The following is a 27517-nucleotide window of genomic DNA, read 5'->3' on the forward strand; positions in this document are numbered from 1 at the left end:
AATAAAATTTAAGAAAGATCTCAAAATAGCCATCTACTTTACAACTTAAGGAACTAGAAAAAGACAAACTAAATCCAAAGCTAGCAGAAAAGGAATAAAGTTAGAAAGATTAAAGAGCAATGAAACAGAGATAGAAAAAGAAAAACAACATGGAAAAATCAATGAAACCCAAAGTAGGTTCTTTGAAAAGATCAACAACATTAACAAACCTTTAGCTAGCTGGACTAACAAAAAAAAGTGAAAGGATTTAAATTACTAAGATCTGAAACAAAAGTGAGGACATCACTACCAATTTTACAGAAATGAAAAAGGATTATAGAAGAGTACTATAAACAATTGCATGCTAACAAACTGCATAATCTAAATGAAATGGACAAATCCTAGAAACACAAAACCTACAGAGACTAAATCACAAAGGAAACAAAATGTGAACAGATCTATAACCAGTAAGGAGCTTAAATCAGTAACCAAAAATCTCTTAACAAAGGAAACTCGATATTTAATACTGGAACTTGATAGCTCTGCTGAATTCTACCAAACATTAAAAGAACTAACACCAATCCTTCTCAAAAAATTGAAGAGGAAGGGACATCCCCTAACCCATTCTATGCGGCCAGCATTACTCTGATACCAAATCCAAAGATACCACAAGAAAAAAAATACAGACCAATAAACAGCATAAAAGTCCTCAACAAGATGCTCACAAACAAAAATTCAGTAGTATATTAAAAGAATTATACACCGTGACCAAGTGGAATTTATTCCTGGAATACACAGATGGTTCAACATATGAGAATAGATCAATGCAATATACCACATCAACATAATGAAGGAAAAAAACCACATGATCATTTCAATTGATGCAGAAAAGCATTTGAAAAAATTCAACAACTTTTCATGATAAAAACACACAAAGCAATAGGAATAAAAGAAAACTACCTCAACATAATAAAAGTCACATATGAAAAAAAAAACAGTAAATATCACATTCAACAGTGAAAGACTGAAAGGTTTTCCTCTACAATCAGGAACAAGGAAAGCAAGGATGACAGCTTTCACCACTTTTATTCAACACAACTAAGTTTTAGAGCAACTAGGAAGGAAGGGAGGAGGGAATGAGGAAAAGTAGGATGGAAGGAAAGAAGGGAGGAAGGAAGGAAGGAAGGAAGGAAGGACGGAAGGAAGGAAGGAAGGAAGGAAGGAAGGGAGGAAGGGAGGGAGGAAGAATGGAAGGAAGGGCCGTTTAATTTAGAAATATAATTATCTACATACAGATGATATGATCTTATATACAGAAAACCTTAAAGACTCCATAAAAAGCTGTTAGAATAAATGAATTCAGCAAAGTCGTAGAACACAAAGTCAACACACAAAAACTAGCTGTATTTCTATATATGAACATTAACAATCTGAGAAGGAATTACAAAAACAATTCCATTTACAATTGAATCAAAGTAATAAAATACTTAGGAATAAAGGAAGCCAAAAAACTTGCACAATGAAAACTACAAAACGTTGTTGAAAGAAATTTAAAAAGACACAACTAAATGAAAACACATCCCACATTCATGGATTGGAAGACAATTTAGTTAAAATGTCAGTACTACCCAAAGCAATCTACAGATTCAATGCAATTTCTATCCAAATCCTAATGACGCTTTCTGCAGAAATAGAAAAATCCATCCTAAAATTCATATGGAATATCAAGGAACTCTAAATAGCCAAAACATCTTGAAAAGGAACAAAATTGGAAGACTCCCACTTCTTGATCTCAAGACTTATTTCGAAGCTACAGTAATCAAAAACACTGTTGTATTAGTGTGAAGACAAACATATAAATCATTAAAATAAAATAGCCCAGAAATAAACCCTCATATCTATGGTCAAATGATTTTTGACATGGCGCCAAGACCTTTTTATGAAAAAAGGACAGTATTTTCCACTAACGGGCCTGAAAAACTTGGATATCGACATGCAAAAGAATGAAGTTGGATCATTAGCTAACACTCCCCACAAAAATCAACTCAAAATGGATCAAGGACCTAAATGGAAGACCTGAAACAATAAAACTCTTAACAGAAGACAGAGTAAAATCTTCACAACATGGGATATGGCAAGGATTTCTTGGGTATTAACACCAAAGCACCAGTGAGAGGAGAAAAAAACAGACAAATTGGACTTTATGAAAACTTAAAAATCTTGTGCATCAGGGACACTATCAATAAAGTAAAAAGACCAACAGGATGGAAGAAAGTATTTGCAAATCATGTATCTGATAAGGGATTAATATACAGAACTCTTAAAACTCAACAGAAAAACAGATAACCGGATTTAAAAATGGGGCAGGAGGGATAAGGGGGTGCATCAAATTGTTCACATCAGTCACCTTGAAGAAGAAGGTGCAAAAATTCATACACAGGGATAAAGACTATTGATCTTTTCTTTATGCACCTCTGTATTCTTTGGCTTCCCGCAATGAGCATGCATTTCTCATGTAACTGCACAGATCTGATAAAGGGGTAAATTTTGCTGCCACTTAGAAAAAAACGACAATATGCCCATTGCTCTTACTGGTCTACTTCAAGGCTCATGAGAGGCAGTTACATACGTGGTTAAAGGCTCTGTGAACACTGTGAATTTGTCCTAGTTAACTGGGTGAGGATAACAACTTCTAGAATGGACTGTCTTCCCCTACAGCCATGTTCCTTTCTTCTTCCTTGTTGGAGAACCTCGGTTGTGTTCAGGTTTGCAAGAACCAGGTGCTCCAATGGAGGCGGAAGGTGAATCTTGATTGGCCTTAGGACAGCCATCCCCAAAGTATAACCCAAAGGGTCCCCATAACCATGAGGTCCCCGCCTTTTCCAACTATTTACCTGGGTGAGGCTAAGTTTTCTTCATGCATTTCCACTAAAACAATAATAACATACGGACTGAATGCAGAGGCAGACAGGAAAATACTTGGGTTCTATTCAGGTAGATGTTAAAAAGACTTGCAAAGGAGGAAAGCCACTCTACTGTTCCTCACTAATTTGTCTTGAAAAATAGTTCTCATAAAAATATGTTAACGTGTGGGATGCCTGGGTGGCTCAGCGGTTGGGCATCTGCCTTCAGCTCAGGGCGTGATCCCGGAGTCCTGGGATCGAGCCCCACATCGCGTTCCCCGCAGGGAGCCTGCTCCTCCCTCTGCCTGTGTCTCTGCCTCTCTCTGTGTCTCTCATGAATAAATAAATAAAACCTTAAAAAAATATGTGTTAACATGTAATAGTTCATTATAATTTTAAATGAATTGACAAATATCATTTTTAATTTTCAGATTTAATTTCTAATATGACAGCATCAACAGTTGAAACCCACATAAACAACAAACTCTTTGGAGTCTTCAGTTTTTACGAGTGCAAGAGTCCCGAGCTCCAATTATGCTCATTATTTACCTTGTTGAAGACTGGCTTAGGAACGGGCCTGTAACAGCAATTCTGGCCAATGATGAGACTTAGTCTTTTGGGGGTAGGAGGGGAGGGGTGTCCTGGGAAGATTTACTTTGCTCTTAAAGAAAAGGGTTTGTGAGGGGCACCTGGATGGCTCAGTCTATTAGGCATCTGCCTACAGGGCCGTGATCCCGGGAGTCCCAGGATCCGACCTGTCCAGCGGGGAGTCTGCTTCTCCTTCTGCCCCTCACCCCACTTGGGCTTTCTCCCTCTCACTCTCTCTCTCTCTCTCTCTCTCACTCACTCTTTCTCATAAATAAATAAATAAATAAGTAAATAAATAAATAAATCTTTAAAAAAAAATTTTTTAAAAGGTTTGTGAGGGATCCCTGGGTGGCGCAGCGGGTTTGGCGCCTGCCTTTGGCCCAGGGCGCGATCCTGGAGACCCAGGATCGAATCCCACATCAGGCTCCCGGTGCATGGAGCCTGCTTCTCCCTCTGCCTATGTCTTTGCCTCTCTTTCTCCCTGTGACTATCATAAATAAATAAAAAATTAAAAAAAAAAAAAAAAAAAATTTAAAAAGGTTTGTGAGAAGAAACTATGATCCCTCTGAGCAGGGCTGCTTGGAGCTGCCACCTGAAGCAGCCATACATCCGTCTGACCAAGGGGCAGCCCACTGAGGACTGCACCAACCACCTGGGCCTCGCAGAACCCCGGTCTCCGATGACATCACTGAGCCACTGCCTGACCAACCCTTGAACTGCCCCATCTCACATCTCCTGCTCATGAAAAATGAATATTCTTTTAGTTCCAGGCACTGTTGGTACAGCTCTGTGGCTTATACCAGAAAGCGATTTTATTCGGTATTTTTGTGGGGCTTTTTTTGTAAACCAAATGTTAAGGAGTGAAGGACTAAATTAACGGAATAAAGCACAGAAAGTTAGTTTCTATGTTTATGTTTTGTTCATTTATGAATCCCAGGTGCATCTATCCGCATGCTGTGAATATTGATGAAAAACATCACGGCTCATCAGCTCAGACATTCACACTGTCAAAATTCCTTTCATGGGCTGAATATTTCTGCTCTGCTCAAACAATACCCTGGGTGAGGAATTATAACTAGAGCAGCACAAATTTATCACTACGCTGGGGGGAGAAAAATCAGGGCACACATTCCAATGACAGCAAGGAAGTGGTACTATTCTCTTCATACACAGGGACACATGTATTTTAAGACCATTCAAAATTTGAAAAAGGGAACCAAAGCAGTCAACAGCTCCATTGCCCTCACTTTACAGATAAGGAAATTGAGGCCAGAAAGGCCATGGCAGCTGACCAGCTCAATACCAGCAGCAGAAGTGCCTTCAGACCAAGCATGTTGACTATTTATCTTGTCACTATTACAGGACCTCAAGAAAGGGCTTAATCAAGGAGACTCAGGCGTGTCCCCAGTGTTTTAAAGAATTGAGAGAAGGTAAATGGTATGAAGTAGAAAATAACTTCCCCTTCTGTGTCAATCAGTTTCCAAACTGTAAATTAAAGAGAGAGAAAAAGGAGGAAGGAGCTTAATATTCATATGTAATAAGAACTCAAAGAGTACTTGTTGGGACGCCCGGGTGGCCCAGGGGTTGAGCATCTGCCTTCAGTTCAGGGTGTGACCCCGGGGTCCCAGGATCGAGTCCCACGTTGGCCTCCCCACAGGGAGCCTGCTTCTCCCTCTGCCTGTGTCTCTGCCTCTCTCTCTCTGGGTCTCTTGTGAATAAATAAATAAAATCTTAAAAAAAAAAAAAAAAAAAAAGAGTACTTGTTAAACTAAACTGATTTGATCACAAAGCAGGATTTTCTCTAATCCAAATAAACTCTTTCCCAGCTAGCTCATCCCTCCTAGGAAACCTTAGGCTGCACGCAGAGGTCTCTCAGATCGTGGTGCTAAATTCAGGCTCCTCACCAGAATCCTGCTCCTGCGTCCATGCAAGCTCGTCTCTCTACGTTGCACGCATTCATCTACTTGGGGCCAGAGGGAGCAGAGGGCAGAAAGGTGCTGGGGGGTAAAGAGGAAGAGAGGAAAGCAGCTTTACGCCTCAAACTTGTAGGAGAGAATAAAACACGGTCTAATACACGCACACACACGCCGAGATCAAAGTTAACACTCCGGGGAGGATATTGGTCGTGGGTCCTCTGCCGCTTGGCAAGGGAGTCCTCATCACTGATGCCAGCCATCAGGTACTTGAGGCCTGTGATCCAGGTGCGGGCCTCCTCGGGGTTGGAGGTGATGAGATCCAGAGACTCCATGTGGTTGCCATGGTAGATGGTGAAGCAGCAGCTGGGATCGAAGTGCCCCTCAGCTTGTCTGTGGAATATCTCAGACTGCCGGCCCTCGGTCACTTTGTAAATGGAGTCAATAAGTACTGGGAGGAAAGTAAGGCACACAGTTACGTGGCGGGTGAAGGTATGCATAGTGGATTAAGGGGGAAAAGAAAGAACAAAACCATCGTAAATTTTAAAAATAAGCATCAATAGGGACGCCTGGGTGGATCAGTCGGTTGAACGTCTGCCTCTGGGTTTCAGCTCAGGTCATGGTCTCATGGGTCATAAGGTCGAGCCCTGCATCAGGCTCTACACTCTGCATGGAGTCTGCTTGATGATTCTCTACCTCTGCTGCTCCCCACACTCGTTCTCTCTCTCTCTCTCAAATAAAAAAATCTTAAAAAAAAAAAATAAGCATGAACAAATTCACTTTCTGTGAATTGCAGTATTGTGTTCAATTGTGAAATACAAGCCCTGTTATTTCCTGCTAGGAACCTTCTCCACATACCACTTTACCTTCCTGGGCAGCCTGGACAATGCCTTTCCAGGCCCTGCATCAGGAGATGTTGAAATTTATGATACGGGGGCACCTGGGTAGCTGAGTTGGTTAAGCAGGTCCCTTCGGCTCGGATCATGATCCCAGGGTCTTAGGATCGAGCACTTCGTCAGGCTTCCTGTTCAGAGTGGGGGGCCTGCTTCTCCCTCTGCCTCTCCCTCCAGCTTATGCTCTCTCTCCCTCAAACAAATAAATAAAATCTTTAAAAATAAAATAAAAATAAAGCAAAAACAAAAAAAGAAATTTATGATAGGAAGATCGATATACACATCGGGATGAAAAAAGACTGGTAGAAAAGGAGACTATGAATATAATCAAATTTATAGTTTGCATATTTGCACAGGCGAAACATACCAAGTACCTAGGACCAACTCTAGAGTTATGCAGAAGATGAGAGTTCAAAATTGGAAGGAAAAAAAAAAAACGTGGTGATAACTGAGCAGCACTGATAAATGTGATCGGCATTTACAGAAAGAATGCTAGGATGGTAAAGGGGAAGCAGGGCTTAGAGAGGTACAGAGGAATAGGGTGGCATCCCAGGAGAGAAAGCATAAGATACGGAAACACGAGGTCCACACTAGGGATGTTAAATAGACCATTTATGCTAGACTGGAAAGCTCGAGAGACAGAAAGAGAGAGAGAGAGAGAGAGAGAGAGAGAGAGAGAGCTGGGAGATGAAGCTGGAAAGGTAGGTGGAGGCTAGATCACAGCCTAGTATAAGAGTCAGAGATAAGCACCATGTAGGGAATGGAGCAGTACTGCAGCTTTGGATCAGTGAGGCACTAGCAGGGACGATTACTTTAGATTAAAATAGTACTTTTTTTTTATTTTTTTGCTTGCTTGTTTTAAAGCATTGAACCAGAAGTGTTGCAAGTTTACTGACTGCCTCTATGTACCATCTTCTCCTCCTGCTCCTCCTTAATAGCAAAGTCACAATTTTCTTCTGGTATCAACTCATTCCCTGCATGATTCACAAAGAAACGAGCCGAAGCCCACCCTAGAGCAACTTCTGGTGAGTCTAAGCCATTGGGGTTGGCTCATTCCTATTTCTTATGACTGATTAAGGTATGAGACGATAACTCAGTTTTAACCAAGGAGACATGGGACTGTCTGCTTTGAGAGAAAATACTGGAAAGGGGTTCCTCTATCCTAAAAAAGGAAGCATCATGTTGCTGTTGCCTTGACTACAGGGCCAACACACAAGGGACAGAGCCAAGAGCACTGAGGAAAACCAAACTAGAGAATGTCCCACGCCTGGACCTGCCGAGCTCTGAGTTTCCTGTTGAGTGAGACGTTAGATCTATTTATCATGAAGTCTAGGTTAGTCGAAGTCTTCTGCTACTTGAAGAGGAAAGCGTCTTAACCGACAAAAGCAGAAGAAACTAGCAAAATGGATATCGGTTAGGAGACATCTCAACAGGCCAGAAAGGTGAAGAGACTGTAGACCAGGGCGGTGCCTTTGAAACAGGAAGGAAGGAGATGAGAGAGCCATTACGTGGGACCTGACACCGACTTGGTGACTGTACAAAGTGTGGGACAGAGACTTTAAGTAGGGCTGAGATCAAGGCTCCTTTGCTTGATATTATCAAAAGTCAACACATTAATCAGTTAACCGTGCTCAGAATATGGCCGTACACTTTTAAGTCCATTGGATTTATGATACCCTTCACCTTTTCTTGAAAAATAAAATAAAATAAAAGGTCTCACATTAGAAAACCTCATATCCCAACAACAACAACAACAACAACAAAAAATGATGCCTCCAATACAGGGGAAATATTAACATTCACAGCATTCATGGACAAGAAAACTTTTATGGATTGAAATTCCCAAAGAATTAAAAATGCAAAAATGGTCCTTACTTATTCAGTCTGTTCACATTCTTTAGCAACAGACGGCAAAACTTACAAAAATACCAAGTTTCATAGACCTGAAGCTTCCACAGAGCCCAGCAAATATAACTCATGTGTTACTATATCAAGTCAAGCAAAGAATTCAAAGGCTGGTCTTACTTTTTGCCTTCTCGCTCTTCCTAGAGGGTCTCCATCGAAGGCGGGTCCGATGCTCATCCAGGTAAAAGAGCCGGACTAGCCCTTTGGTTCCACGTTTCAGTTTGATCATCTGAGTCCCAGACTGCATCACACTCATGCATCTTTCAACTGCAAAAGAGATGAGAGGATTTTCAGCTCATAGTGCACATGCAGACTGGCGTCCAGAAAATTTACTATCAAATAAAACCTCAGATTCACTCCCCAAAGATTCCAAGGACCAGAAGACAAAGTTGGTAAAGGTAATCTGGAAAGAGCTGCTGGGGAATTGATTTTCCAGTCTTAGGTTAGTAAAAAGCCTTCCTGACTGAAATAAAATTGTACTTCCAGATAAACAGTGCATTAATGCTACACAAGGCCATCTTCTGTCCTAACTGGCAACATGTTTTTTGGTATGAGGCTAATCATTTGATGCTTGGATGTATGTCCATAAAGCATTTCTCAGACTTCATGGTAAATCTTTTGAGTTTCTATATAGTCAGCTCTAAAAACATGTCAATCCTTTAAAATACAATCAACTAAAACAAGATTGATTGACAAAATGTTAATAATTTTTTAAATTGAATAACGATTACTAATGCATTCGTATAATTATATTTTTGTGTACATATGAAAACATTTAAATAAATAAATATGAAAATAAATACCATTTTTAAAATGTGATCAGAAAAATAAACACGTATTCACAATTCAATATAAAACATTTGCTGATTAATGAAGTATACTGCTAAGATTTTCCACCTAGAAGAATAACTTAGTGATTGAATTCAGGCACTATCCAAATCTCTCATTGTTCAAGTTGAAACTATCATTTACATTCTCTCTGCTTTGAGAGGAACCTTGTTAGTAGTGGGCATCAGTGGTTGAGCCGGCTGCCTTTGGCCCAGGTCGTGATCCCAGGGTCCTGGGATCGAGTCCTGCTTCAGGCTCCTGCATGGAGCCTGCTTCTCCCTCTGCCTGTGTCTCTGCCTCTCTCTCTCCCTCTCCCTGTGTCTCTCATGAATAAATAAATAAAATCTTTTAAGAAAAAAAAAAAAAGAAGTGGGCATCTGTCAGTGTTGCCTGTTTCCCCTTCTTAGTAACTGGAAATACCCCTTTCCCATTTCATGTGTTTTTGGTGGCCTATCAATCACCCCAGCTAAGAAATGCGCACCTGACTAACTTAAGCTAAGAACAAATGTAACTCCCCCTCCAAAGAACACAAATCCTAAGCTGTGCATCAAAAGGGAACAGAACTGAGCCATTACGATGGCCAAGACTTAAGAGATGCTCCTGCCCGGCCCCCCAAAGATGCCAGAGTTGTTACAGTTAGCCTTAAGGCTGACATTTTCCGCTTGATTCGGCAAGTTATTCAATACTGTTTCAACTACTTTCTCATTACGTGAGCCAGAGATAGCTTCCATCTCGCCAACTCATGCACAGGTACATATATAACCACTAGAGCACTAGAAACATCTGGCTCTGAGCACCTATCTTAGCAAGCTGTTAGAAACAAATAAAAGAAACACAGAAAATAAACTTCAACAACATGAGACTTCAGCTTTTTTTGACCGAGTATTTTGCCTTTATCAGGAGAGATAACGTGCCCTTAAACTTAACATTGTACGTACAGAGCCCTCGCTAAAAGTCACTTCACCATAACCAACTTTCACTCTTCCCGGCATGAACAGCTTTTTCTTCTCCAAAGAAATCAAGGAGGAGCTGCATAAAATTAAGTATGGTTTTAGGATCTGATACTATAAGGAAAGTGAAATTATAGGTTGCTCTTTCTCATTTTGTATGACACATCAAATAACCAAAAATAATTTTAAAGACTGTGCTTAAGAAAACAAACACACAAAACTTAAAATATTGCCTTTGATGCACAGAGAAAAATTTGAGATTCGGTTTCACACTCATTAGTAGTCACCCACCCTGAGTTCGTTTGGGTAACAAAAGCCCCAGATTTGAATTCTTGGCAACCACATTGACCATCTCACACCACTAATTAGAGGGAGAACAGAGTGTCAGTGTATCGGAGATAAAACCAAGTCAAACCCAACAAAGCCAAAACTCCTAGGAAAACCTGAGAACTTGACCGACCACTGATAATAGCAAGTCACATTGGGGCTTCTAGCTGGCTCAGTTGGTAGAGCATCTGACTCTTGATCTCAGAGTTATAAGTTCAAGCCCCATGATGGGTGTAGCAATTACTTAAAAATAAAAATCTTTTATGGGCAGCCCGGGTGGCTCAGTGGTTTAGCACCGCCTTCAGCCCACGGCATGATCCTGGGGTTCCGGGATCAAGTCCCACTTCAGGCTCCCTGCATGGAGCCTGCTTCTCCCTCTGCCTCTATCTCTGCCTCTGTGTGTGTGTGTGTGTCTCATGAATAAACAAATAAAATCTTTTTTAAAAAACTAAAATTAAAAATAAAAAAATAAATTTAAAAAATCTTTTTAAAAAATAATAATTAAAAATATAAAATACTAGGTCACATCAATAAACAGATGTTCACAGAGCAACTCCTTGCTCCGGGCGCAGGGCTATGTAACGAGGTAAAGCAGAGAACAGGAGACTTTGTCTTTGACTTAAAGAGGTTAAACCTTAAGGGAATAAAACATCTAAAAAGATAACGTATTAATGGTAGTTTAGAGCTGTGGTCAAGAACAGAGTCGGAATCTAGAAGCCTGGGATAGAATCCCAGATCTGCCACTAAACTAGCTATATGGCTTTGGACAAGTTACCTAATCCCTGTGTGTCTCCATTTCTTTACCTATAAAGTAAGAATAATAATCTTGAATGTTGTTGAGGATTGAGGAGTCAGCTCTTGTAAAGTACTGAAGACACTGCCTGGCATATATCGTAAGCACTAGAAATGGTAGCTGGCTACTATTATGGTTTTATTGTTGAAAACTTTAAAAATAAATGCCAAGTCTAATGTGAAGACAAAAATACTGGGGGATTCCACAGAGAAAGGAGAATACAGTGGGCTAGAGGTATGCTCAGAGGATAGGGAGGGATGGGTCCCCAACTTTGGAAGAGTGTCTCTCAAGGAAGTCGACAGGACATGTGATTCCATGGCCCGGACAAAACTAGGCTGTAGGAAGCCGGGGGTAGAATAAGATCTTAATCGACTAGTATTAGAGATTCACTAGACATTTCTGAGCAAAGGATTGGTGGAATTAAAAAAACAAACAAACATAATTCAGGAAGATGTTTCTTTGGGAAGAGAGAATGAAATAAATTATTTAAGCCAGAGTGGAAAATTGAATTGACTATACTATCAAAGATCTATCAGAGCAAGCACTGCCTATACATCTGACATAGTGTTCTCTGCTTGTTCACACTTGCTCCTTCTCTTTCCTTTTCATAGAACCCCCCACTTTTTTTTAACCTAAAATGCAGCTGCTATGGCCATAACATCTCACTACTTTAACAGGAAAAGCACAATGATATAAAAGTGTAATCAGTCATTTGAGCTAATAAGTACCATCTACTATTCAGCAAAAGCATCATTCAGAGAAACCCAAATATTTTAGAAAGTAGGATTCAATCCCTCACTGAGGAAAGGCATATATATAATATATTAATATTCAGGGATGCCTGGGTGGCTCAGTGGTTGGGCGTCTGCCTTTGGCTCAGGTCATGATCCCGGGGTCCTGGGATCGAGTCCCACATCGGGCTCCCCGCAGGGAATCTGCTTCTCCCTCTGCCTGTGTCTCTGCCTCCCTCTCTGTGTCTCTCATGAATAAATAAATAAAATCTTTCAAATAAAATTTTAAAAAATAATAAAAATATATAAATATTCACTAGCTTCACATTTATCCCACCAGCTCAGCCATGGGCTGACTCCAGCTTCATCCACTGCAGTAAACAAGCATATATAATTGAAATGTATTTGCAGAGCTAAGATCTGAAACACTGTGCTACTTAACTTGATTATGTCGCTCCTGCACGCTTCTTATCACATGGAAAAGCCATTTAACTAGAGTCAAAATGAAAAAATCAAGTCCGGGGGAGTCTTGGGAGTGAGTCACCTAAAGTATTTCTCCCTCCCTCAGACCTCACTGTGGACAAGCCATTGAGATGTAAGGCTGACCAGAGAAAGAACATCCTCAGTCATTCTTTGTAACTCATCCAATGTTGGAGGCAAAAAATATTCTTCCGATGTCATCTAGATCGCAAAGTGTTAGTTTAAGCCAATTTTCTTTATGTTCTGCCTTCGGTAGAGACAGATGACCGTAGTTGCCACCCACATAGAAGTCATTCTTCAGCCATGCTAGATCAGTAGATTCCATAAAATAGCCTGAGAAACAAGGGAACAAAGGAAGACTTCCAGTGGCAGGTACACAAGGAAGAATAGGTCCAGGGGCTGAGAATGATAAAACCTCATCACACATATTCCCGATGCTGGAAGGTGTCTGGGGAAGTCTGCAAGTACAGGTCACAAATTCAGCTAGCTACCACCATCCCTATGATTCCACATTCTTTCTATGGTAGCCTTAATATTTTTTTTAGAAAAGAAACTTATTTTGATATAATGCAGCCGTATTCAGGGATATTAAAAGAGAAATACCCATAACACACATAGTGTTTTCATCTATTATACTCCAGACCTTGATATGTACCCAAATTTGACATACTGGTTGCAATTATGATATTTAGGTCATTTGGCACGCTGCTTTTTTTTTTTTTCATTTGTATAATAAACAGTTTTCCATGTTTCAACACAGTCTTAATAATTATCATTTTAAAATGGCTGCCTAAGAGAATAGCATAAATATTTAAAGAGCAGAACAGATGAGCAGAAGACTGTATTTCTAACTTTATTACGTAATTAGAGTTTTAAAACCCCTCAATGGAGTTTTATCTGTAAAATGAAAAGGCAAAGCAAACCGGTCTACAAGGTCCTTTAGAATTCAATTCTTTAAAAGTATTAAATCCATTTCTGCCATAGCCAGTTTAAAATAAGTAAATGTCCTTAAGGGTTATCAGTTCACTAAAACCCTCAAGCAGAAAATGCTGGAAAAAAAGTATTTCTGATTTGAAGTATAAGAGAGTATATACCATAGGAAGAGAGATTCCCAACATTTCCACTAAGTATTTATGACATCTAAGAGGGTTTAACTCTTTAAGCCATGCTTGAATTAGAGGTCATCACATTCTGGTAGGAACGTCGAACACACCACCTGATGCTAATTTTTTAACAGCTTTATTGAGGTACGATTTATATATACATTAAAATACATCTATTTTAAGTGTACAATTTAATGACTTTAGTATATCTACAGAGTTGTGAGCTGATCCTATTTTAGAACATCTCCGTCACCCCAAGAAGAAACCTCATGCCCATTTGCTGTCATTCCCCATTTCACACACAGCCCTAGACAACCATTAAACCTACTGCCTCTGTAGATGGGTCTTCTCTAGATAATTCACATAAATGAAAATTCTTAATCTCCAGTCTTATGTATGTGGCTTCTTTCACTCGGCATATTTTTGAGGTTCCTATGATGATTACATTCTTTTTTTTTTTTTTTTTGGTCTTCTCTTCCCCCTCTCTCACATCACATTAAACTCTTCCTCTGCCATTTTAGGGTAAAAATGACCCCGGATAGGAAACTGTTTGAACAAAATAACATATACATTTGTTGAAGGATTTCTTTTGCTTCAGTGCCCATGGTTCTTGGTTATACTGCTTCAAAAACTGCAGAGGCACACCAGACGAAGAGTGGTGGGCAGCAAAGCAAAATTTATTGAGCGACAGTGAAGTTCACATAGTCCAAAGCTCCTGAAAAGGAAGGGATCCCAGAGGGTTGCTAAAGGAGTTTCTATGTGTAGGGATTTTTATGGGCTTATTGGTGGGCTGTTTTAAACTGATTAACCCTCCATGAGCCTGTCACCCAATCAGGTTTTTGTCATCTACCTATCACATGGGAAAGGGTGGAGGGCTCCTTCCAGGGTGGTGGAAAACCCTTTTGATATAGGTGGGGGCCCCTTGTCCCTGCCTGCCTGCCTTCCGACAATCCTGCATTACATATACACAGTGGACTACTATATAAAACTGTAGAAGATGATAAAAAAGACCTTTATAAACTGATAAGGACTAATTTCTCAAAGACAGTAGTTAAGTGAAAAAGGCAAATTATAAAGCTTTTATATATATATATACATAGATAGATAGATAGATAGATAGATAGATAGATAGATATGTTATGCTTCTTTTGTGTAACAAAAGCTTGGGTATTTTTTTAAAGATACAAATATTCACCTTTTAAAAAGAAACACAAGAAGGATAATCCAGACAACAATGAAGCTGGTTACTCACAAGGGTGGGAGGTAACCAAGTGGAAGGGATAAGGGAGTGGTCTCTCTTAGTGGTACATGTTCCAAATTAAAATTAAGTCACTAAGAATGAGAAGGAGGGGAAACAAACACAGAAAGTAGCCGAAACATCCACGCACACGTATTCGTGTCTAGTTTGGCACGTTTGTGTACCCATGCATGTGTCTACACACGCACACACAAACACCGGCATATATTTCCTAGCTCTGTTCTTTAAAAGGCCAAGGGGCAACATCACCTCCAGCAGTAACGAGCCAAAGTGGGGCCTCACTCATTCTCGGCTCCGAATGTCACATCAAGACCCGTTCTCACATACGGGCCACAGGCAGGCCTGCGCTACGGCCACACAAGAATGTCACTGGCGCTCTTTTGTAAACACATCTATTCCGGGACAGTGGTCACCAAACTGTGCGTGACCAGCCCAAAAAAGTCCAGGTCCTCTGCCAGAGAGTCTTTCAGCAAAAGGTACATGAAAAATGTGAATTGATTTCTTGCCAGCTTCCAGAGATTAGAGTGAATCTGAGTGATGGAAAGGGATTAGCTTCTGAAAACAATTCCTTGTCTATGTGGAAAAAAGTGCCAAATAACGCAGATAATGTGTCTCTCGAAGGAAGGAAAGGAGATTTCCTAGAATCATCAGAGCAGAAGAAAAGGGTACGCTTCATTCTCCGCACAGGCCCAAACCTATTTTGGGGCCCATTACACTGTAAGCCCTGAAGCAGCTCACGGATGGGCCCTGCAGCGGGACGACGCGGGCCACAGGCCCAGGAGCAGGAGGAGAGGGGACACCAAGGGTTCTGGCGCGGCCTCTGTCACCAACAGGCTGCGTACACTTCAGAAGGTCACAGGATAGCTCTGAATATCCCACTGCCCTCCACCTAAAAATTTCTCTAAATTTTCTCTAAATTTTTTCTCTAAATTCTGCAAAGTGTACAAAAGAGCTGATCTAGCTCTCCTAGGTATTATTTTGTCTTTCAAGAAGAGAAAATTCTAGTACATCCAAAAGCCTCTCAGAATAAATTTAAAGGGAGAAAAAAAAAACTGATTAACATCTGGATATCTTACTAGAGACATGAATTTTTAAAATGATCTTTATATAAAATATAACTGCTCTTCGCAGGGAATGGCTTCCCTTGAAAAGCTCTTCCTTGCCAGCAGTTGAGCCTTAAAGTCAGATCATACCAGCTTATGAATAAATGTGCTTACAAACAACCACGAGAGGCTCCACACTTATCAAGTCCATGATTCTCCCCCGCGAAGAGCAAACAATACGGAGTTCATTGATTTTTCTTTCCAATGCTTAAATCACTCTTATGGGGAAGACAAGATTATTTGAAAGGTTTTCAGAAACTAATTGGTCAGCAGTGACATTGCGGAACTTGTTTGCAAACCTTATATGCACGTAGTCAATATGCCTGCAAAGGTGATAAACACATATGGGGGATTCAGATCAAAGCAAGGGTGAAAGGGATTTATCAGTAATTTTTAAATGTCAGAATCTTTTTCTTCTATTTTGTTAAAGCCTTCCACATAACACTTTCCTTTTTAATGAGATCTATTTTGTATTCAACAATTGTTTCTGCTCCGTAATCATTAGCCCAGGGAAACAAATGAAATTCAAGACAGAATTCATGACAATATGACTCTGTTGGTTTTATTTCATGTTACCCCAGGAGGGAGGGGGATACAAATTAATTTTAAGATTCTAAATTCAGTTCCATCTAATATGGGTTTTTTTTTTTTAAGATTTTATTTATTCATGAGAGACAGAGAGAGAGAGAGGCAGAGACACAGGCGGAGGGAGAAGCAGGCTCCATGCCAGGAGCCCAGTGTGGGACTCCATCCTGGGACCCCCGGGTCATGCCCTGGGCCGAAGGTGGCGCTAAACCACTGAGCCACCCGGGCTTCCCACTTCCATCTAATATGTAAAGAGTTTTCTGCCTCAACATAAGATAAGGAATGGCGGTGTCGACACCACTTCCAAATGGTTATGAAATATATGCATATAAAAGAGTAGAGATTTTGTTCCATAATTTTTCAGTGATATGACATTGTGTTGGATATTTGGAAGCAAAATTCCCAAGCCACAGTAAATCCTGGTCTTTACTTACAGGGACTATTGCTATCTAACAAGGCTTTCCCATGGTTCTCCACCCTGGCCATACATCAAAGTCACTGAGAATTTTCCTAGAAGTGTTGAGCACAAAGCCCTACCCCATACCAGTTAGGTCACCGTCTCTCAGAACGGGGCTGAACATCTAGGGTTTTTTTCTTAAGTTTGTTTATCTACCCAGGGGCTCTACTGGGAATCCAGAGTTAAGACGACTGACATATTATCTCAATCATTCCTCTAAATATCCCTGTGAAGTAGAGTTAATTATTTTTTAAGATTTTATTTATTTTATTTATTCATGAGAGACACACACACACACAGAGAATGGGAATCTGCATTTTAAAAGCTCTTCCCAGGAATTCTGAGGCCCATTTAAGTTTGGAGACCACAGCTCTGGGCACCGTCACTGCTTTGCTTTGCATGTGGTCAACGGGACCCAGTTTTCCAGGCACAGCGCTGGGCCTTAATTGAGGCACCTAAATAAAGAAGCAAACACTTGCTGTTCAGTGACCTGTTAGGGCATCAGCACAAAGTTTCTCGCCCTACTGATAAAATATGAAATCTCCCAATTAAAGCAAGGTTAAAAAGATATGAAATTCTGATATTCAAATAATCATTCACAATTGTTTCTCTATAACCTCTTGCTCAATACGTCACCATCTCAGGCCTATTATCACTCGTAGATAGCTGCTGAATAGGACTAAGGTGTTTTCTTAGTTCTGAGCCTTAGGGACCAATCAGCATTTGATCTGACCTCACCCACACCCCATCCAAAACTTGAAAAACCATCTCTACACAGAGGCCACACATACTAACCCAGAGAAAGTATTTGCTGAGGTGGTTAATGTCTCATTCGTTTCTTAAAGTCGCTGTACACACCTTCCGCCGACCTCTCACATTTAATTGCATTTTAAGAGAGTGTCTATTCGGTACGCCAACAAATTCACATACCCCCTAGTAGCCCTAGTAGTCCTCAAGCCCCTATTGCCTTCACTAACTATGGTTTAATGGAGTCAATTCTTTTTTTCTTCTTCTTCTTCTATTTTTTTTTTTTTTTTGGTCAAAAACAGAAAAAGACAAGACTAAAAAAGCTTAACTGATTTCATGTAACCTGTCCTGATTTGGTCCGTTGAGGTCCTACTTTAAGGCTCTCCATCAAAGAGTCAAATAACAGAAAATGGAACAAGAGATCACATTTCTCTGGAAAACAGTGTCCCTCACTCTGGGCCTTTGGGGCTCTCAGGACAATGGCCTCTCAGGAGGTTTCAGAGACCACCTGCTGAGCTAAAGTGGGCCTGGTGCCTTCTGGCCACCGCCTGTTGGAAATCAAGTTATATGGCATTTAAAGCAGGCAACTTATTTCTGGGGCAGGTGTTTTTGTAGGGGGAAAAAAAATCCATGCTAAAAATCACAAAAATAGATCTCTGTGTGGGAAAGAAAATGCCTGGGAAAATCCTCTCAGGTTTATTTTATTACAAAAGTCATTTGTCCTCACCCAAACCCTGGTCCTAATACCATAAGCTTCATTTTTAAAAAAAAATTTAATACCACAGAAACATCACTGAGTAACTGAGCATTCACAGCCTATTAGCAGGAATTTTGATTGGAGTTGCTATCCGAAATCACTGCACTATAGATCTTAAATCACTTTTTTAAATAGAAAAATCTAAAAATGGGAGAAAATGAAAAAAATAAAGAATTGAAAGCATCTTTGAAGCTAAGTTGGCATATATAATCAGAGCAGATGTGCTATAAAGTTTTCTAAATAGTCAATCCCAGAAAAAAGGCCAGCATTAAAACCATGACTATCTGGATACAAGAATTTTTGAGTCTCTCTCCATTCAGAAGCAATTACACACACTGACACACGCACATGTATGTGCACAGAAGCATTCACATACTTCTTTAGCAGTGCAAGCCTGACTACACCGAGCAAGAGTAAAGAGTTGAAAAGGGGCACAATTGCCCTATGATTGGTGGAGTAGTTCAAGTAAATTTGGGGAAGCATATAAGAATTGACAAGGATCAGAAAAAATGTCACGGAGGACAGAGGGAGTGGTAGGGATGGGTCAAGAGAGTGAGAAGAATGAAGCAGGACAGTGGCAGTGACAAGAAGAAGTAACTGGAAACAACAATTCTGATGGTGAAAGAGAGAGATAACAAGAAAGAAACAGAAGATAAGAAAGAGCTGTAGTCCAGGAGAAAAAGTAAGAGGTGGACACAGGAAAAATGATGACCACCCAGTAGCCACCTTAATGTCAGAAGTATAGGTTGCTGAGAGAATCATACATGACATTGGTAGGTCAACGAAATCAGAACATCTATGTCAGCCTTTACAGACTCTAGAGTTTTTAACATACAAGCAATGCCATATAACGAAGTCTGTCCTCCTAGAAGCTTTTCCAGAGTAAGGATTCCACACTTGCTATAATGTATGCAAAGGACAGAAGTCATAATGGAAAAGGATGAAAAATTTAACAACGTGCAAAATTATGTAAATCATAAACAAAATTCAAAGAGCAACAGGCTAGAAGAAAATATTTGCAAAGACACATAATGGATAAATGACCATTATCTATGATATAATGGGTTTCTACAAGTCAATAAGACAAAAAATAACCCAGTTAAAAATAGGCAAAAAAAAAAAGTATAAAAAGACAATTCACAGAAGAAATGACCAATACAAATACAGAAAAAAGATGCGTACTGTTGCTCATGATTAAAAGAGTCAAGGCAAAATAATATCCTGTGTAAATAAGCACCAATTTTAATGTTATTAATGTTATTGTGGATGAAGCTGTGGGGCTGACAAGAAGATTATAAATTGGGTGACAGTATTTGAACCAGCTTGGCAATATTATCCTAATCTAAAAGAAATATGCATTTTGACCTTGCAATCCTAATATCAGGGACCTTACAATCCTAATACCAGGGATTTGTCCTGTACAAATACCGGCAGAATGAAGCAAAGAGAAATACAATATATGGCTAATTACTGCCACCTTGTTTGTAATTATTTTAAAACAAACTAGAAAAAAATAATAATAATAATAAAAATAATAAAAAATAAAACTAGAAATAATCTAAATGTCCATAAGGTTAACTATAAAATAAAATAGTAAAGAAATTATATAGTAATTAGTAAAGAAATAGTAAACATATATATATATAATTGTTTAATCATAAAATTAAATATCATGGTATCATTAAAAAAAATCATAGATCTAAATTTGCCAAAATGGAGAGCTGCCCAAGATATGTTATTGGGGGGGGGGGGGGCTACAAATCTTTATGACATAATGATTCTATCTGAACACATATAGTCTTTGAAAATTTCTGGAATTTGTGAAGAATATAGCACTTAAAGAGGCAGAGACCAGGATACTTACCTTCCACCTTAAAGCCTTTTCTATTTATTGTTGAGACATGTTTGTTTGTTTTTTTTTCTCTTTGCCATGAGCAAGTACAGCTTTGAAACATCTTTTTTAGAAACATACAGGAGATGTTATATTTACTTTAAAATTGCACATAATTTGCAAGATAAAGCAAAGGGAAAACATTGCCACTCCTTTGTTACTCTGCCTACTGCAAACATGATAAAGCAAAAAGCCAGGCAAACGACCTGTATGTGAATTCTAGATTCTCTCCTGGGTCACACTGTCACCTACCTGGCCCTACTCCGCTGACTGAGCCAGTGTCCTCACATGTTAAACACAAGAATCATAAGATAAAGTACAAAAACTGTCTTGCTCAGCATACATTAGACTTTCAACAAATACTATTTTTCCTTCTTCCCAAAATGATATTTGAGCTCAGAAAAAGCAGTGGCTCAAGGTATTGTCAATAGATTGTGAATCATTGAAAATTCTATGGCAGGACAATAAAACTGCTTCCAAACGTTGAAGGAACTTGAGCTTCTATGCTATGCCAAGCCAGTGTGGCCCTTCCTGGAGTATTAATTCTGGCCTCCACACAGATGGCTTCAAATGTGACTCTCCAACACCATCCTCCACGGTGGGCTTTAGGCTTGTACGTACAACTGCCAGATGACAAAGCAGGGATGTCTGATAAGAATCTTAAACATAAGTCCTAAAACCTGTTCCTCCCCCAGCCAGAAGTCATCACTGTTTCCTTTCTCCATCCTTCACAAAGCCTTGACTCCACCTTAAAGCACAACCCAAATTCGCCACGTCTATCAGGATGGACGCCCCATGATCCAAATCCCACATCAACTCTCTCCTGATGTCTGAGCACTCCAGCTGGCCTCCTGCTTCCCCCCATAAGCAGTTCTCCATGTCATAGCTATTATGATACTTTTTAAAGGCCAATGAGACTTTTTGAAGCAATCCAACAGCCTTCCACAGCAAGTACACTTAACCCCAATAGAGTAATTATCCTATCACTCTATCTAGTCTCTTCCTATTCATCACTGCGATCCAGAGAGTTCCCCAGTACACTTTGCACTCACTGCTCCTTCTCCCTGGGATGCTTCCCCACATCCCCTGCCCCTACCCCTGTCCCCAGATTTTTGCATTGCTGATTCCTTTTTGAAATTCAGGTCTAAGATTAAGTAAACCAGGGGGGTAGATCCTGATGATCCAAACTGAACGGGCCTCCTGGTTGCCAATGATTAATAGCCATTTACTTGTTTATTTTCTGTTACTGGTCATTAAAATGTAAGCTCCATGAGGGCAGAAATGTTTTATTCACCCATGATTTCCTGGGTCTAGAACAGTGCTAGGCAGACAACATTGCTGCCATACATTTTTGTTCATTGGATTAATGAATTTGGGGTTCCCAATGAACAGATCTAAACAACATCTCCAACTCTTACACGTGGCCATAAAAAACATTACAGAGTATCCTATTAATGAAGGCTGGGGATCAGTCTGTGTTTATCTCACAGTGATTTTTAGCACTTAGGTTTACTAAGATTTGACTAAAGGTCAATATAATTGTGAAAAACACTATTAGCTTACATACTAATCAATGTGCAAAATAATGAAGAGCAAGATTTGGAAGTATTTTATCAGATTTTTCAGAGTATAGTAGAGTCACTCAACTTGCTGAAAAAACTAATCCAATCAAAGTATTTTCTTCTCCCAGAACTCCAAGTTCAATATAGGTAAACTCCCTAAAGTGGGCTGTCCCTGAGATTTCACTGCATGACAGAGGAGGCTGCATTATTATAGGCCCCTTCAGTTTTTCTGGGACTCACTCCATCGCTTGGTTGTCTACCATCTACATGTGCTTTTTTCTGACTCCTACACTAGGTGAATCACAAAAAAAGTGAGACTCTAACACTGCATTTGTATACTGTACATCATGGAAAAAGGAGAAAAGACTAGAAGACGATATACCAAAATGTCAGCTATAGTTGTTCCGGGATTACAGGTTACAGATGACTCATATTCTTTTTATTCTCTTCTATTTTTTATCTTTTTGCAGTTAACAAGGGGTTTTTGAAAATAAAATAATAGGGGCGTCTGAGTGGCTCAGCAGTTGAGCATCTGCCTCTGGCTCAGGGCGTGATCCTGGGGTCCTGGGATCAAGTCCTGCATCCAGCTCCCTACAGGGAGCCTGCTTCTCCCTCTGCCTGTGTCTCTGCCTCTCTCTGTGTCTCTCATGAATAAATAAATAAAATCTTCTAAAAACAAAATAAAAATTAAATAATAAAAATAACTAATAAAAATTAAAACTAAAACAATTTTTAAACTATCCAATATGATATTTGCCCATAATAACTGAAAAAAGAAAAAAAAACTGAAAAAAGATTTGAAAATTAAAAGACAAGGGGCAGCCCTGGTGGCTCAGCGGTTTAGCGTCGCCTTCAGCCCAGGGTGTGATCCTGGAGACCCGGGATCAAGTCCCACATCAGGCTCCCTGCATGGGGCCTGCTTCTCCCTCTGCCTGTGTCTCTGCCTCTCTCTCTCTCAATCTGCCTCTGTGTCTCTCATGAATAAATAAAATCTTAAAAAAAAAAAAGAAAATTAAAAGACAAATAGTAAAATGCTTTAACATAACAGAGAAGAATTTTAGAATTCAAAATATTCTTTATCACTCACCACAAAACAACTTCTAATTTTTAATTTTTAAGAGAAAAATAATTTTTAAGGGAAAAGTGTGTTATTTCCAAAAGTTATTTATCTAACCCTAAAATTCAGATCTACTAAATTCATTATCAAAAATTATACTGGTCCCGGGGTGCCTGGGTGGCTCAGTAAGTTAGGCATTCGACTTGATTTCAGCTCAGGTTGTGATCTCGGGGTTGTGACACTGAGCCTGGAGTTGGGCTCCCTGCTGAGCATGGAGCCTACTTAAGATTCTCTTTCTCCCTCTGCCCCTCCCCTACATCCAATCAATCAATCAATCAATACTGGTCCACATTTATGTTCCACATGCCTGACTTAAAACCAGAACTAAACACAACATAGAAAACAATTCTAGGGCAGCCCTGGTGGCGCAGCGGTTTAGCGCCGCCTGCGGCCCGGGGTGTGATCCTGGAGGCTCAGGATCGAGTCCCACATCAGGCTTCCTGCATGGGTGGAGCCTGCTTCTCCCTCTGCCTGTGTCTCTGCCTCTCTCTTCGCTCTCTCTGAATGAATAAATAAATAAATCTTTAACCAAAAAAAAAAAAAAAAAAAAAAAAACAAAGAAAAAGAAAACAATTCTAGTAATTCGGTAAATTCACAAAAACACAGAGTAGACCCAGAGTAAATATCCAACAAGCAATACATTACAAGCATTAAAAATAGGATGGCGCTCTTGCATGTAAGTGATCGCATCGGCCCCCACATAATGCTAAGATTGTTGCTAAATGCGAGGTAGGCCGTATCTGAACATGAGGCATGTGCCCAAAGCAACAAGACTTCAGTTAAAAACAAAGCACTTGAGGCAACAGTATAGATCAATACCCAGGAGATGCACAAGCCTTCCTAGGATGCCTCTTCACCCTGCATGGGTCACAATATTCAGTCCAGGAATGAACAACCTACAGACCCTCATCCCATAAGGTTTCTTCCCTTAAAGATCTGTTCACAGGACAATTATGTCCCAGTCTGCATGCTATTTTGAATTTGTCAACTGATTCAGCACTCCAATTGCTGATAACTACTGTAATCAGAAATTCTTTTCCTCTAGCAGAACAAGGGCAATTCAAACATCAGAATTTATCCCTACAATTCCCATCTGAAAGATAAAAAAGCACCAATGAGGCCTACATCTTCTTCAAGTCTCAGAAAACATTTGCAGCACTGTGAAAGCAGTGTGATTCTAATGATAGAAGAAGAAACTTTTGATGAATAATGCAAAAGCATCTGTCAGCATTTAGGAAACAATCACCACTATTGGCCATTTAAACAAGTCTATCCTAGGTGAACAAGTGACCAGAAGGCCTCTGTTTTGTTTTAAAAGTTCTCAATTCAGGAACATAAAAATAATCAACAAGGTTCATTTAACTGAAATCACATTTCTGACCAATGTACCCTTCCTCCTATTCTTGCAATGTGGGGATCCAAGGTTTTAGCCACACTGGCTAACTTGACTCACCTAGAGCAGTTTCCAGTAGTTTCACAGTGACCATCAGCTCTGTCATATGGTGGATGTGCCTTGAGAGGCCTGTATCAGCAAATGATAATTTGTGCTGGAAAAGAGCTGTTCTCAATGGCAGAAATATTCTAGCTACCAAAACACAACAGGTGGAAACCCCACAAGACCAGCTGATTTGCAGTCAAAAATACCTTACTCCAACCCACGTTAGCACACACTACTCCCTATGTCTTTATTGCAACAAAAATGTCTTATCTTCTTTAAATCAATTATCATAATTTAATCCAGACTTTGGAATTATTCAGAGCAACTGAATCAAGTACATTACCTTCTAGAGCCATCATCGTATCCATGAACCAATCAGCTATAAAGCAGTTTAGCATTGGAGATTAACAATTTCCCAGTCAAAAATGCCGTTTTAAAATACGATTTTCTGCTTTCTCTTCTGTATTCTGAGACAGCTAGATCTAAGTCAATTTAACTATATCCCTATAAAACCATGTCCATGTAGGCACTTTAAAATGCTTGATCACAAAAGATTTTTAAGGGCTCTGCTTAAAGGAAGATCTTAGGAAAGAAAAAAAAAAAAAAGTTCCTGGTTCAGTTTATTTAAAATGAAAAGAATAAGGCACCTGAGTGGGCTCAGTTGGTTAAGCGTCTGCTTTCAGCTCAGGTCATGATCCCAGGGTCCTGAGATTGAGCCCCACGTCAGGTTCCCCATTCAGCGGGGCATCTGCTTCTCCTTCTCCCTGTGCCCCTCCTCCTGTCCTCTCTCCTTCTCTCTCTCTCAAATAAATAAAATCTTAAAAATAAATAAAAATAAATAAAATGAAAAAGAATAAATAAAAAAATATAAAAATAAATGAATAAATAAATAAGTAAATGAAAAGAATGAAGGAAAATAGGTAAGCAGACTTTCTTAAAGTTTGATTTATGGGAATCTTTTATTAGTAAACTAAAGAGGACAGCCTGCACATGATCTATAATATGAATATTATGAATGCTCACGGCAATCACATTAGGGAAGTAATCTCCATTTGGATTTTTGATGTTAATAACATGTTCATTTCTGGGGCACCCGGGTGGCTCCGTCGGTTAAGCCCCTGACTTCGGGTCGTGATCTTAGGGTTATGAGATGGAGCTGGGGTCGGGCTCTGAGTTCAGCAGGGAGTCTGCTTGAGTCTCTTCCTCTGCCCCTTCCCCCCTCAAATAAATAAATAAAACTTAAAAAAAATAATAATAATGTGTTTATTTCCAACTTGCCAGATTCCTAGGCTGACTTCGTTTCCCTGGCCCATTTAGATACACAGACATCACACAAAGTTCTTTCCTAGAAAAGGAGAGTCACTTTTACTTCTACTTGCTTAACACTGTCAATGATGACAACAGGCTACCACAAAATATTCCCAGACTCAGCACTTCCCCCTCCTTGAGTGTGAAAACCCCTTATCTCCTTTTCTACAGTGGTCAGATCTACTGATGGCACCAGAGGGAGAAGGGGCAGTAAGTGTCGTAGAACATGCAAAGGGTCACTCCCGAGGACGGAGAATGGTCTACAGCTCCCAGTGCTGAAGGTACCAAGAGCGGCCTGTTGTTCAGACGCCTACCTCCTCAAATACGTCACAGTCCAAAAAGGCAGATGCCCTAAGAGTCTGTGTTATTTTAAATGTCACGATCTTATTTGTTTAATTTATTGTCTTTCTCACCAGAATGTAAATTCCATGCAGTTAGGAATTTTTACGTTTTTATTACTGCTCTCTCCCCCCATATCATGCCAATGAAAACTCAATAAATCATTGATGAATAAATCAAAGGATAGATTCTAACAGAGACTCCAGGCTGATGCATTCCTGACTCCATTTTTTTTTTTTAATTTATTTACTTAAGGTAAACCGTGGTTAGGAGGTTATGGGCTAAAATCCACATCTTCTCCAAACTCCTTTGAGATGTTTGAATAGTATTAATTAACCAGTGGCTAATCCTAAATAAGACTTTTTAACTTTCCACTGCTTATCACCTAGGGGCGGCAGGAAAACATGCACTTCAGTATCAAATGAGTTCAACTGTTCAATCATCTCACATATCCTTCCTAGATGCAAGCACCGTCCAGGGAGCTCTAAAGAACAGAAGCCTCTTTTCGTCCAAAATCACAAGAGCCATAGTGGCATCAGCCCTTGTTTCTCCTTCTAAAAGGCTCACAGTGATGGGAGGGACTGAATGTGTGGGCAGCAGGTCACCAGGACCAGCAGTGGCAGTGGGGGCACCGTGGGCACCTGCAGGATCAAACGAGGACCCGAGGGAACCGCCCCAGGATGGGGCTCCCGGGGTGGGCCCGCCATCCAGGGTGCAGAGCTGAGCTGTGGCCCTGGGGTCCGGAAGGGGGAAACCTCTTCCAGTCGCTTTCAGAACCGCTGCTGACACAGGCCCAGGAGGCATGAAAAAGCGGATGGAGCCTCTCCACTGGACACTGAGCCAGACCTCATGCCGGAGAAGGAAAGATCACAGCCCGAAGGAGAGGGGGCCGCGGGGAGCAGGGACACGGGCGCGGGGTCAACTATGTGCGTGTCCTTCAGCGACAGATGGAACACTGGCTGCCTGGGTCCCCCTGACGCTATTCTTGGGACTTGTGCGGAAGGAGAAGGGCTCGATGGCAAAGGCACGGCGTGGACTCTGGAAGCGCCCGAGGGGGCAAGGCCTCAGCTGCCCTGGGCCTGCCTCTCCACCTGGAACACGGACTGCAGGAGTTAAGGTCGCAACATGCTTACAATAGCCTGCGCCGGGTGTGACAATGTAATGTTACATTGTAACAATGTAATGTGATGATGTAATGTTACAATGTTGTGACAATGTAACATGATGACGCCAGACTTCTTGAAGTGCAACAGGATTTAAAAACAATTAAAATCTGGGCAGCCGGGGTGGCCCAGCAGTTTAGTGCCTGCCTTCAGCCCAGGGCCTGATCCTGGAGACCCGGGATCGAGTCCCACGTCCGCTCCCTGCATGGAGCCTGCTTCTCCCTCTGCCTGGGTCTCTGCCTCTCTCTCTCTCTCTCTCTCTCTCTCTCTCTCTCTGTCAATTTAAAAAAAAAAAAAACCTTTAAAATCTCCCAGGCTCCATGGCCAGCCCTGCTTACAAGGCCTGCCTCGGCCTCCTTCTCCTTTTCATCTAATTCTCAAACACTCCCAACTCCCTAA

The 27517-nt window shown here is 40.4% G+C and overlaps 1 protein-coding gene across 4 annotated transcripts in view; it reads right to left on the minus strand.

Moving 5' to 3' along the window:
* Positions 1–27517, minus strand: part of PLCH1 (phospholipase C eta 1) — a 192625-nt gene that overhangs the window by 74176 nt on the left and 90932 nt on the right. For all 4 annotated transcript variants that reach the window (XM_041734565.1, XM_041734568.1, XM_041734567.1 and 1 more), the window contains exons 3-4: positions 8302–8448; positions 5591–5834 (exon numbers count right to left, since the gene is read on the minus strand). In XM_041734565.1, the coding sequence (XP_041590499.1) occupies positions 5591–5834; positions 8302–8448 (391 nt within the window). The remainder of the gene's footprint in view (positions 1–5590; positions 5835–8301; positions 8449–27517) is intronic.

The sequence above is a fragment of the Vulpes lagopus genome, chromosome 19, assembly GCF_018345385.1.
Source record: "Vulpes lagopus strain Blue_001 chromosome 19, ASM1834538v1, whole genome shotgun sequence".
Classification (NCBI taxonomy): Eukaryota; Metazoa; Chordata; class Mammalia; order Carnivora; family Canidae; genus Vulpes; species Vulpes lagopus.